The 13,224-nt window shown below is 35.9% G+C and overlaps 1 protein-coding gene across 5 annotated transcripts in view; it reads left to right on the top strand.

Annotated features, from left to right (window-relative positions):
* Nucleotides 1-13,224, top strand: part of CAMSAP1 (calmodulin regulated spectrin associated protein 1) — a 35,941-nt gene that overhangs the window by 15,808 nt on the left and 6,909 nt on the right. For 4 of the 5 annotated variants that reach the window (XM_054848835.1, XM_054848836.1, XM_054848833.1 and 1 more), the window contains exons 3-12: nt 3,107-3,369; nt 3,557-3,718; nt 4,537-4,617; nt 5,591-5,623; nt 9,130-9,271; nt 10,225-10,364; nt 10,458-10,554; nt 10,991-11,168; nt 11,883-11,977; nt 12,810-12,894. In XM_054848835.1, the coding sequence (XP_054704810.1) occupies nt 3,107-3,369; nt 3,557-3,718; nt 4,537-4,617; nt 5,591-5,623; nt 9,130-9,271; nt 10,225-10,364; nt 10,458-10,554; nt 10,991-11,168; nt 11,883-11,977; nt 12,810-12,894 (1,276 nt within the window). The remainder of the gene's footprint in view (nt 1-3,106; nt 3,370-3,556; nt 3,719-4,536; nt 4,618-5,590; nt 5,624-9,129; nt 9,272-10,224; nt 10,365-10,457; nt 10,555-10,990; nt 11,169-11,882; nt 11,978-12,809; nt 12,895-13,224) is intronic. The other variant, XM_054848834.1, reaches the window with a different exon arrangement.

Genomic DNA, 13,224 nt, shown 5'->3' with positions numbered 1-13,224 from the left:
CCCCCACCTCCCTGTATCTTTAATCCTGGTCAATCTAAATCCCTTCACTCCTTAAGCAATTATATGGAGATCAGAAACATGAAGTTAGAGGGTTCTTCAGTATACAAGAAGATTTCAGATCTCTCGACTAGACATTCAGACTAAAGAACAGTAGCAAAAATACCAGCTGTATTTTTTTTAATGTATTGATTTCTGTGACGTGGAATCTCATCACTAAGAACTAGATCCATTTATTGCTAGAAAAGGCTTTTAAAAATCATTAAAATGTTGCTAGTTTAAATAAAAATTAATGGGGGAGGCCTTACTGCCCCGGCACACAGGAAGCTGAGCATCACGTTCCAGTAGTTGCTTCTGTTTTAATAATTTGTGTAAAGACCCCAATGCAATAGATTATATCCCTTGTGGGTATGTTAGTGTTGGAGAGAATGCTTTTTGCTTTCTGTAGTTACAGTCTATAAAATAATTGCAGCCTACCTTGTGGAAAAGGGACCTGAAGAAAATGAGGAGTGAGCCGGCTGTTTGCCGATGCAGGTCTGTGTAGGTGGCTGGGCAGCTGATGTGCTGCGGGAAGTTCAGGGTTTCTTTGTCCAGCCATTACTCTCAGCACAGTTGCAGACTGTCACCTCGGTTCCCCTGCTCCGCGGGGGTCTGTGGAGCTGCTGAAGGGCAGATGTTCGTACTAAAACCCTTCAGATTTCAGACATTTTGAATTTGCATTTTTTTGTTTCAAAAAGCCTTCAAAACTTGGAGTGGTGCTAATGCTCTTAGCACAAATGCATTTCACGTATATTTTATGAGCTAGTATTCTATTCTATTGTTTCCTTTCACACATAATTTTAGTAAAAAGCAATGTATCTTTGGTTGTTAAAGGTGTAGCTGCTTGTAATGAAGCTAAAATGTTGAATTACGTGAGCTGCTTTACGTTTTGACTTTTGGATCTTTCCCCAGCCTTTAGAAATGGGAGCTCTAGTTTGCTTTCTGGAAGTGGCAATGACCATTAAATGGAATTAGCTTTCAACGGCCTTTGATTTTAGGTCAGGTTGTCTAATGTTAAGAAGATTAAAAATATTTGAATTTATTATCCATTTCACTAAAAATGGACACCCACGTTAACAAATGCTACTTATGTACTGCCAGTGGGGTTTTATTGTGTCTCTTCCAACCATCTTCATTATATAGTCCATATATCACCATTCGATGTCACATAAAGGAAAAACAGTGATCTTAGTTTTAAAAAACCTTCAAAAAGCTTTCAGTTTTGAAAAATAGGGGCAGTACTGTATGACTGAGAGCTGTTACAACAACACTGGTTTACTACATATTTTTATTTAAGTGAGATGTACTTCTGGCTCATGTAATTGATAACATTTGGTCTCCGTTTCTCTTTATGAACATTAAGTGCTCTGCAGTATACAAATACTGTGCGGCTTACTTTGGAGTTCAAAAATATGCTATGGGTAGGAGGTTTATTGAATGGAGAAATTCAGTTATTCTAGAAATGAGCTGAATGAAAAGTGAATATGCTGGCAAATTAATTCTTTTAACTGTAGATGTACATATTTAAAATGAACTGTTGAAGTGACTTCGGGGGAAGATCTTCAGAGTGACTGGATAGCATAAGATAGAATTTTATGTTTGAAAATTATGAAATGTCAGGCTTCTAGTAAGACAACACACTTGAGGCTAAAAAGTATTTTCCTGGAGTTGAAGACTCATTATTACTGCTAGGCTATTATAAAGATCAATAGCTTCTAGTCTGATTACTGAACATAAGTAGAAGTATTTATTTTGGGACATATCAATTTTTAACTTGTTTTATGTCTTTTCAGTAAGACCAAGAAACTATTGCTCACAACAGCGTTTCCTCCCACTTCCAACTGTTGTAATCAGTTGACATTTGCCTTGTGCTGTAGCGTTACAACCTTCAACACTAGCAGTACTTCAGCTAGCGACGTATGGGTTTGAAATGCCTTGGACATGTTTAGAGTCATCAGAATATTAGTTGTCATTAGTGCCTTTCTTTCCTGGCAGCTACGAAGCTGTGTTGATTCCTAGCAAAAGTGGAAGTCTTTATGAAGGTTGGGAACTGGTGAGGAAGAAGTGATGTGGGAGGATGAAGTCTTCTGTGTTACTAATTTACGTGCAAGTTAAAATTAACACACTCAGGATCTGTGTTCGGTTTGATAAAATCATAAGACGACTTGTGGAAATTGTGCCGTTCCAAAAGTAGTTAATTTTAGGCTTGGTTTAAAATTCATGTTTAATCCAGGTGGAGTGGTTTTGCTTCATAGGCTCTAATTTTTATTTAAAGGCTGAAAAGCTGCAGTAGTTTGCTTCAACACTTTTGTCGTCAAAAAAATAGACAATCAGCTCACGGGAGACTGAGTTGTTGCAAACCGTTTGTAAAATGCTCAAGGTTTTAGTCAAATATTTCGGTCTGTCTATGAACTTTGGCAGTTTAGAACCAAGAAATAGGTGACTTAGTTTTCTTTTTCAGTTTGAGAATGTTTGGCCAGCCCCTCTTAGTGACTGAGTGTTGCGGTTATTTAATTGCTGTGCACAGATGTTTTGGGATATTGCTTGAAGTAGCTGTAAATTTGGCTTTGAAGATATGTATACTTTGCTCGTCTGATACACAGAGCATTTTAGCCTGTGATCTAAGTAAATAACTTATAATTCCAATTAAAATACTAATAATATGCTCTAATCAGTAGAGCTGATAGTGTATCATTCTGATTAAGCTGGGCCTTACTCAGTGAAACAGCTAGAGATGCGTAGAGGACAGTGGGACATTTTTGTCCATGTTGAAGTGCTTTCTTGAAAGGGACTCTAGTAGCTTGAGAAAGCTAACTGCTAATGTATAGGATTTTTACTAAGTATGTATATGGCGGGAGCCAATTATATATGCTTTAATTAAAATATAAGCACAAAGACCTATTGAAAACCATTTGCAATGTGAAACTGCAGACTTAATTACAGTCAGTATTTTTGTGCTTTTTTGTTCTTTCATATACTGTCTTTGAATTCAAGTAAAAATGTTTGCTTTTGTTTATAACTGATGCCACTTACTGGTGTCACATGTTGAAACTTTTCTTCCGTGTTTCAGATAACGTCCCAGAGGAGCTGAAGGACCCATTTTACATAGATCAGTATGAGCAAGAACATATTAAACCACCCGTCATCAAGCTGCTGCTGTCCAGCGAGCTGTACTGCCGTGTCTGTAGCCTCATTCTAAAGGGGGATCAGGTGGCTGCTCTGCAGGGACACCAGTCCGTGATCCAGGCTCTGTCTCGAAAAGGGATTTACGTCATGGAGAGTGATGATACACCTGTGTCTGAATCTGATCTGGGCTGTGCACCAATCAAAATGGTTAGCTTAATTAAATCCACCTAATGATCTTCTTTTTATTTAACACTATTTAAAATAGTTAATGGAATGAAGAGCTCTTAATTTCTAGGTCACCAACCTCAGGAATTTTAAACACAGTTGGAATATATAACTTTTTTTTTCCTTGAAGGATTTTATTTTTCAATACTTAATTGTTTTCCTCTTTTAGAGTTCTCATATGGCAATGATTGACGCTCTTATGATGGCCTATACTGTAGAAATGATCAGCATTGAAAAGGTGGTTGCTAGTGTCAAGCGTTTCTCTACATTCAGTGCCTCAAAAGAACTACCCTATGATTTGGAGGATGCAATGGTTTTCTGGATTAACAAGGTAAAATTTACTTTGAAAAAAGGGTGCCTGCTTCTTATTGTCACTTTTCAGATTTGGAAAAGGGTTCTGATAAGTATCTTTCTTACCTGTGCACTTCTATCATCTTTTCCACTTCAGATGAAGAAAATTTGCTTTAATTACTGCTTTGTTACTTGTTACCTTAAGTCCAATGGTAGTCGGGTATACTATCCTCTAATACAGATCATTATTAATAGTATTGGATTTCATTATTACTGCAACATATTCTAATTTCATCTTCTTGCTTGGCTTCCCAAGGTTTCGGTATCAGTGGGAAAGAGAGTCAGACTATTGGGGAAATGCAAGTTTTTTTTTGGGGGGATGATGTAATAAAGCTGGTAAATTTTTTAAGGCAATTTTAAAATAAGATAATTAAGAATAAAATTAGGAAAACTGTAGAAACTGGATTCTTTCTTTTTAGACAAGTTGCTATGAGATTTGGGGGTTTTTTGGGTGAAGCATTTTTTCATGTAAAATAATAGGATAGACTTCATTCTGTTTGGCTTGAATACAGTTAACGGAAATACTGAACCTTTTCAAAGGGTAGAGGTTAAGTTGCTGAAACCCTTTGAGTTACAACAGAGTCGCGTTCCAAAGAGAATGTCTTCTTTGCAAACCCAGGATTCCCTTGTTGTGATTATAGTTACTGCTAATTAGATAGTTGTTCTTGAAAACTGTTGTAACACATTATTCTATGAATTTTTTATGTTCGTAGAATGGATTGTCCATTAAGTAAGGGGAGGAAGAAGGAAACGTATTCAGATGTATTTTAATCTCTTTGCTATGCTATGCCCTTTTAGGTGAACCTTAAAATGAGAGAGATAACAGAGAAAGAGATTAAATTAAAACAGCAACTAATGGAAAGCCCAGGGCATCAAAAGGTAAACCAAATTTGTCTTCAGTTTTGATTTTGTGTCTTGATGATTAATGGATTTAAATATAAACATTTTGGTATTTTCTTTGTCAGAGAAATGTGAGGCATCCAGTCCTCGAAACTCCTGAGATTTTGTGCATGCAAATTGTTTTGTGTCTATCATCAGTGCCCTTCCTTACCTTTTGAGCTCACTGGTATCTTCTGACTTGTTTCAGTTGGACAAAAATAACTTGTTTCAACTTAAAATAACTTTACATGGGTAAATATGACTCAGCTTTCACAGCACAAAATATATATTATATATTTTGAAAGCTCTTGGAGCATATTCGTTTTGCATGGGTTAATTGTCTAATGTATAGTCAGAGGCTTATTCAAGTTCTATCCAGTAAGCATACTCTTGGCATTCAAATGTTATACCTGTGTGTTTGTAGTTTTTTCCACCTTTTTCCCTTGAAATTCTATCACAATGCACTAACATTGCAAACCATAGTACACTTTCATTTCTGGAGAGTGTAAAATAGATCTTTCTCAAACATAATGTATATTGGCTATCTGAGCCCCCGATTTATGATTTAATGAAGCCGTAAGAAAAACTCCTATGTTCTTTACTCAAATTGGCATTGCTGTGCAAAGGGGATAAAAGTGTGATGTATGAACAAGGCACAATTCTTTAACTTTCATCTTAGTGGCAAAGGGATTTTTATGTGCTTTTTATGTAAGATAGTATCCTTCAATGATAAGGGGCTAAAGAACTGTTTAATTTACAAGTTGATGCATGGTCTGAAGGATCCCTTTAACTATTTGACTCTATTGACTTGTGGGTCTCATTTCAATATTTTAAAATCTAAATTTCTAGGCTGCAACCCCTCTAAAATATGAAAGTGTTTATTGCTGAAGTGCATTTAAGTATTACTGCTTTTAACTTGCATTGCTGATGTTCCTCTCCTATTCCTACGCTCCTTTCCTTGCTTCCTGAGCAGTCTCCTTCCAAATGGTATTGGAAATTAGTACCTGTAAGTGAACTACTTTTACACCAGTTGTCATCCACAAAATCATGGCTTTTTAAATTTCTTCAGAGTGTTTGTTTCCATTACAATGCTTCTTAGATGGTCTTTGAAAAAAAAAACAAACCCAAAACTGTGTAAGCTTTTGGGTCATCAGGCTTAGTTTTCATAACATGATTTTTGCATACTGTACAGCATATAGCATAATCACTTCACAGCATTTAAAAAAATGTTTCCATAGTGCAGGAGTGAGGGATATGGAGTAGCAGCAAAAAACTAGAAAATTAACAGCAGTTGAAATGGTTGCATTTACTATTTTTGTTGTAAGCAGGCAATTGATCACAGCACTAAGGTGATATAAATGCTGGTCGGTTTAAATGGTTGCTTAATCTTTGAATCCATAGTTAAGATACACAGATGTTTGTAGTCGTTCATTAAGTAATGCTCTTGCACCTGCTCTTGCACGGGTTTGTAAATCTGTCAAAACCAGCACACCGTTATTCATTGAGATGGGGTTAGAAGATTTGACAAACCGGTTTGGACCCATTGTGACAGTTGCTGGAATTGTATTGTAAATTAATGAGACTGGAGCTGGGAGGAAAGACAGAATTAACATTTTACATATCAGAACAAAATACTTATTTTCTTTACGGTGAAGTGTGAAAATGGAATATCAATTCCACTATATATAAAACAATAATAAAATTGTACTTCCCATATACAAGCCTGCTTGCTTTTGGCTCAATTGCCTGATTTTATTTCAGCTTGAAGAGATTTTTCTTTGTTCCTTTGCTTTCCTTAGCCATGATAGCCTTTCTCCTGCACTTGCTGGTTTTGGTGGTTTTCATTTTCTCTCTGGAAAGATGAGAGCTGTTGTCTTGGTTGCAAATTCCAAAGAACAGTGCACCTGGAAAAGGCAGGCGTGATCAGGCAGTCGCCTGTCCCCACAATCTCTCTGCCTTTCTGCAGAGAGCTCAGTCCCATTCCGCTGCCTCATCATCTTTTATTTGTTTGAACCAAATGTGTGGACCATAGTAAAAACTTTAAATATCTGCAATAAAGGAAATTTGAGTGGGGACCTGCAGGCTAATAAAACCTGTGACAGAGCCCTGTCTTCCAGCCTCATTTAATGACCTCCACAAGTCCATAACAAAGTACTGACTAGTGCTTATCACTTACATTCCAGTGTGCTTAAAGATCGTGTCTGTATTTGAGGCGTACACTTGGTAGCCTTTCGAGGAAGTGGAGTAGGTTTATGTTTTGTTTAGAGACAACTGGGTGAGAGTAGAGGAAACTACAGGAATGGGATTGGCTTGCAGGATATGGTTGAGCAAGTTGGTGGTAAAGGAAGGAGTAAATAAAGGTTATCTCGCTTCTAGTCCAGTACCACTTAGATTATACTGGTTTACTGACAGATTTTGCAGTATCCGTAGTAGTTGTCACACCACGTCATTTCTGTATTTTTTTCTTTTGACATTTCTTTTTTAATACAGAGTTACCTCTATTTCAGTAGCACCCATTTCTGCACTTGAGTGCATACAAATGTAATTAACTGTATGCGTGGGGGGCGATGAAACAAACCACGAAACCTAGCTTAGAATATAAGAAAATTCAGAATTTTCAGTATAAAAGACTGAATGGGTAATAGAATAATAGTTGAGCAAAAAACAAGGAACTAATTTAAGTCCATAAAATACCTCTCTTATAAATTTGTGGGTTTTTACCAAAGCTAAAATAAACAAGGAATTCTTATAAACTTTAGTTATTAGTAGTGACTGTGGTTGATTTAAATTCCATTTAAGCCTATTAGAAAGGAAATATTTCTATCTACTTTAAATACAGCAGGAATTAATGTTTAAAAAGAAATTTCTGAAGTTTATTTTTAATATGCTTACTTCAACTAAGTGGATAAAAACCTTTTAAGCTAACCAGTTCACCTTAGTCTGCATACTTACTTTATCAGATTTAATGACCACATTTCCAGTGCATAATGGATGTTGCTAATGCATTTGATTTGTTTCTTGTTTGAATAATCACCATCGTATATCTCACTATTTCTTTTTGTGTAAGCCTGATCTGATGCATGCCATATCGCACTGCATGCTGGAACCAGTGGAATATGCTCGTGTGGTACAGTATGATTCACGTTCCATTACATATTTGTGGAGTGCTCCAGGCTGGGGAAAAAAATAATTTACACCTGGTAAAAGGACAGGAAAAATAGCATTAGCATATAGAGATAGCTTTTAGAGTTAACTTGCCTTTGCCAGGGAAGCTTAACATAACGTGTTTATATTTGTGCAAAATAAATGAATGAAACTGGTTGTTATTACTCTGATCGTAAGTGATCTTCGTTCCTTGGAACAGATTTTTTTCTCAGCCTGTGCCATCCTAAATTGACCCGTAGGAGTATGTGTGTGTTTCTGTAGAGCTTTCCTAGGTTGTCCTGGAAAGTGTATGATACCATTGGTAAAATCCAACTTTCCCTGATGATTAAATACATTCTCTGTATATCTGCATGTTAGGCCAGCACATCAGTCAAGATAGTTTAAGTGCTAAGTGATACTAATGCACCAAAGTGTAAAAGGAATCTTTTTCCAACAAGGAAGGGTATTTCTGCTAGGCTCTGTAGCGTATTGTTCTTTTGCTTGCATGATCGCTTTGCTGCTCTAACTTAGATGCAGCTTTCTAGTCTAGCCAGCATGTGGATGCTTAGTTAGTATCAACGCTAAAACTTTTCTTGCAAAAAATTGCAAGAAGCAATGCCAAGATTTTGTCTTTAGTTGACTGGCTTTAGCTACTCTTCATCTATGCTCCAAATTACACGAGGGCTTGGGGGTGGTTTGCAGAAGAGTTTGATACTGATTTCACTGTAGATCAATGAGAGTTTTGCTGTTGATTTGAAAGGCCTACTTGCTCCTCTTGCTGACCATTTTTGGAAGAGGCCATGGTTTGGTTTTTTTTTTTCTTTTGCATGACATTAGTATTGTATACTGGCTTGCCAGACATACGATGTCCTGAATCTCTGTGAGAGAACTTGCTGTCTGTGGACATGATGGCAAGTCTGTGGATGTAGGTAACGTATCAGAAATCGCTAGCTCATCTGAATTATTTTTTGCTGTGTTTTGGTTTTGTTTTATTTTCCCAAGCTTTAAGTGTTTTCATGTAGTTATCTGTGTCTCTTTCTTTGGATCTGCTGCATTCGTGCATATGTGTGGAAGGATTTTGACTTAAATTGCTTGTAATAAGTTAAAGCGTGTGAATGAAGTTAGGAATTCAGCAGCACGGATTGCTTCCCGATACAAGGAGAGTGATTAAAAGGGAAGCACCGTATTCTTCAGAATTGGCTTGCATTGAGAGAAAAGTATAACCTTGTAAATTGGTTTTGACTTAGAGCAGAATGCTCTGAAGGATCCACCGTAAAGAGTTTTCAGTGCTTAACAAAAATTCCTTTTTTTTTTCTTTTTTTTTTCCTTTTTGTTAGCATCATACGAACACTTGTTTTCTTTTGTTAGGTGCGTTACCGAAGAGACCATCTTTCAAGCAGACAATTACCTTACTTTCCTTTGCTTGAAGATTTGATGAAGGATGGTAGCGATGGTGCTGCTCTTCTAGCTGTGATACACTATTATTGTCCAGAGCAAATGAAACTAGATGGTATGTAATAAAGGTTTCTAAAAAAAAAAAAATTTACAAAAATTCTTCAATCTTTGAAAGTTGACCTAGAAATACATTATAAAAATGTGACACAGCTAACAGGTGGCAGACTACAGCAAGTTAGAATCAGGTCACATATGGAATCTGCATGAAATCAGTGGATTTAAAAAGTAACCTCTCTTTGATTTTGGGTTTTTTTACTTAGAGTAGAGCCTTCTAAATATACTATGAGCTACAATATTATAGATAGAGCTTTCTTTGCTCAAATAACTGAGCTTCGTTTCAATAGACCATAAAAAAGGAATACATGTCCATTACTGTTAACTGATAATTCTCATGTTCTTCTGTAGGAGGATGTAATTTGACATTTTAAAATCTAAATTTTAAAATGGTTTCTCCCAGTCTTCAGCAATTGTCACTCTTCAGCATATCAAACATGAGTTCCCTTTCCCAGAAAATCTTTTTCTTAATAATTCAATGTCCTTGTTGCATTTAACTTCTACAAGCCAACATTTTGTAATGGTTTCTAAATTCTCAGATATGTTGTACCTTGCGGAGCTCCTGAATGTTTTCAGAAGGAACCACAACTGTGAATCCTAGGAGTAACATTTTATTATTTGCAAATCAAGATGTCTGGTTTTAATTACTTCTGTATTTTGTCATTACATGTGTTCTTTGTAGCCTGCTTACCTTTTCTGTTGCTGTGATAGACAGAATCCAGTTCTATAATGAATGCAAAATTGATACTGTTTTATCTGTGGTTTTCTTCCTGCTTTTCCTATCCCTCTGCTATTTAACAGGTAGAGAAATGTCACTGGTAACAAATAAATATTTAAATGATGGTGTATAAGCAGTCTGTGAAGTTCCTTTATGCAGTGTTTCTGTTAGTTGTGGGTGGAAGGTCAATACGTGGGAATGGTTTCGCAACTTACTCATCTTTCTCGCCTTTCTAGATATTTGTTTGAAGGAAGTAACATCAATTGCAGACAGCCTCTATAATATTCAACTTTTAAGAGAGTTCTCAAATGAATATCTAAACAAATGCTTTTACCTCACATTGGAGGACATGTTATATGCTCCTTTGGTTTTAAAGGTAGGAAACATAATGAAGGATATATTTTTTAAATAAAATGAGGTAAATCATAAGTGGTTTATTATTGTGAGGTGTGTTTTTTCTTTATTTTAGCCTAACGTCATGGTATTCATTGCGGAACTTTTCTGGTGGTTTGAGAATGTCAAACCAGACTTTGTACAACCAAGAGATATTCAGGAAATAAAAGATGGTAAGTCTTTTACTCTTGATAAATGTTAGGATGTTTTTAAAAACTACTTAGATTACCATGAAACTGTTGCACAGTGGTGTTTCATTTGGAGTTTTGTTTCTACCCAAACTTTCTACTTGCTGGGGATCTTTTGAAAGCAGTAAAAATGGAAGGAAATTTAGTCCTAGATCCACTAGATCCACTTGAGTTCTAATTTTTTGAATGAGATGGATAGGTAATTTTTTCCCCCTAAAACTAATTATTTGCTTGTAACTTTCTTTCCATTAAGGTCACAATAAGATACATATTTTAAATAAACACTGGTACTGACAGTTCCATTTTAGCATTGTGTTGTAAAGTTTTCATTCTAACGTACTGCAATCTGAACACTCCCTGTTCTGTTTTGTTATTTTAATGGCAAGTATAAGTTGTGTTAATGCTATAAATGTATGCACAGTTAAAACAGTGTTGCAGCAGAAGAGCAGTCGTCCGCCTGTTCCTATTTCCAACGCAACTAAGCGAAGTTTCATGGCTAGCCCTGCTAGTACAAGTCCAGCAGACTTGCAGCCCTCGGCTCAGACGGGCCCTGAAGCTTGCAATCGATACTACCTGCACCCTGAGGAGCCTGACTATCTGTAAGTCTGTTTTCATGTTGTTCAGACTAATCTTCAATTTATGCTTCCGTTCAGATAACCTAGGAACTTCTGCTGCTAAATGTTCTGATTTTGCTTACAGAGTGAATTTGAGTTGTGTGCAGTCGGTCTCTAAAATATTCTCAATTCTCACATTCAGAGAATTACTTTGCGCTGTTACGTTTGATCTCTGTTTGGCAAATGACAATAAGCCCTACCAGTAAATGTCACCATTGCATTATAGAAGTAGTTAGTCTAACTTCTGTTTCGAAAAAAATGTGAAAACTGCTCAAGCAGCTCGTCTTTACTAGCTGTATTCTATAAATGGTGATATGAAAACAAACTTAAATAGATGTAATGTACACAAAGGTTAATGACAAGGTTTTTCAGCTGATCTAAGTTTATTGGCAACCAATAAGTTATTTCAGCCTTTTCTTTGTCTCTAATGTACTATGTACATAAGCTACATTTAAAATCTGCTGTATTTAGAAACTTAAAACAGTTTGATTTCAGGTAGTAGGTTTACTTTTGTATTGTTACATGTGAAAACCTTTTCTTCTCTTTAAGTAACTTCTTTAACATTAATTTTAATGATGTATTATTGTTATTTAAAGAGGATGGGGGTAACTATTACCAATGTAACTTCACAACTATATAATTTCTCTCATGATAGAAAAAAAATTCTTGTGGTAACGAATTTTTACTTTTCTGAATTAGCAGCAAAGGAGGAAGTCCTGCCTTTAGCCCTTCCCATCCACTGCTCCCTTTGAGACAAAAGCAACAAAAATCTTTACAGGGAGAAGACAGCCCTGGTAAGTCTACCTTGAATTTGCATTTCAACAGGCAATCACCTTCAATGTCAATACAGTAATGAATAAAAATCTAAGTTCATGTATGTGAATGATCTAAAACCGAATTTAACTGCAGTCAGCCAGTGGTAAGCATGCTTAGTTTGGGTAAAGTATCTTTGTTTGCATCAAAAGATTTTAAAGATCTTTTAAGAAAGTTGCTGGATTTTTAATTTCTTTTTTCTCACACAAATGAGCTTAATTCTCAGAATCTCAAGTGCAAGAAATTAAGGCTAATAATGTCAATTCTGTGAAAAGAAAGGAAAAAGCCACTTGTCAAATGTTCATAAGACTAGCAAAAGTCTTAGGAAGTACGATTGTTGTCCAGAATGACAAACTCTCTCTAGTACTTGACGTATTTTTATGTAAATGGATTTTTTTTTAATTACTGAAAAGTCAGGTTTTACACTTACACAGAGGTGCTCAGAATTTCTTTTCTTTTATCGGCTAAGGTACCAACCAAACATTCCAACTGCTCTAACAACGTGCAGTGAGGACTTAATTTTCCTCTTTTCTTTTCTCTGGTTTTTTTTTTTAAGGTTGAGGGGCTCGTAGGGAAAACAAATTGAACAGTTTCGTGTTTGGAAATCCAGAAGTCAGATACATATATGTGCATACTTTCCGTTGTCTTTTTTTATTCAGGCTTTGTCTGTTTGTCTTTGGTCAATATTTCAGCAAATCTGTTTTCTGCTGCCATCTCTTGGTGAAAGAATTTATTCTGTTTGCTATGAAATAAAGTAAAAGTGCTAGTTTAAAGACCATTTCTAAACTGTTAACAATTTAAAAACTATTTCAGGTCATCGGCATCGTTCTAATTCTCTGACCCGTGTTGACGGGCAGCCACGAGGTTCAGTTCTTGCATGGCCAGAGAGGAAACCCAGGTAACAGATGCATTTAAGTATTACAATACTGTTTAGTGAAAGAATACTGTGACAATTTCATTGTGGTAATGTGGTATCCCTTCCTTAGGACTGGACTGAGTCACTTAATTTTGTTTTCTTTTAAAGTACATTTTCAGAGATTACTGATTTTTAGGCTTGCAATTGAAAATACTTGATTTTCAGTAAGCACTGTTGAAAATTTAAGTATCTGAAGTTACTATTTAGCATTGCTGATCATTTTTGATACAGGATATGTTTTTCAAATGGAGCAAAAATTTTAACTGTCTATATCGTGGTCCTTAATTCAACAAATTGTAACTTTTTGTGCTT

This window comes from Grus americana, chromosome 20 (assembly GCF_028858705.1).
Source record: "Grus americana isolate bGruAme1 chromosome 20, bGruAme1.mat, whole genome shotgun sequence".
NCBI lineage: Eukaryota > Metazoa > Chordata > Aves > Gruiformes > Gruidae > Grus > Grus americana.
Note: the sequence above shows the minus strand (reverse complement) of the source record. Positions and strands in the feature narration are given on the sequence as shown.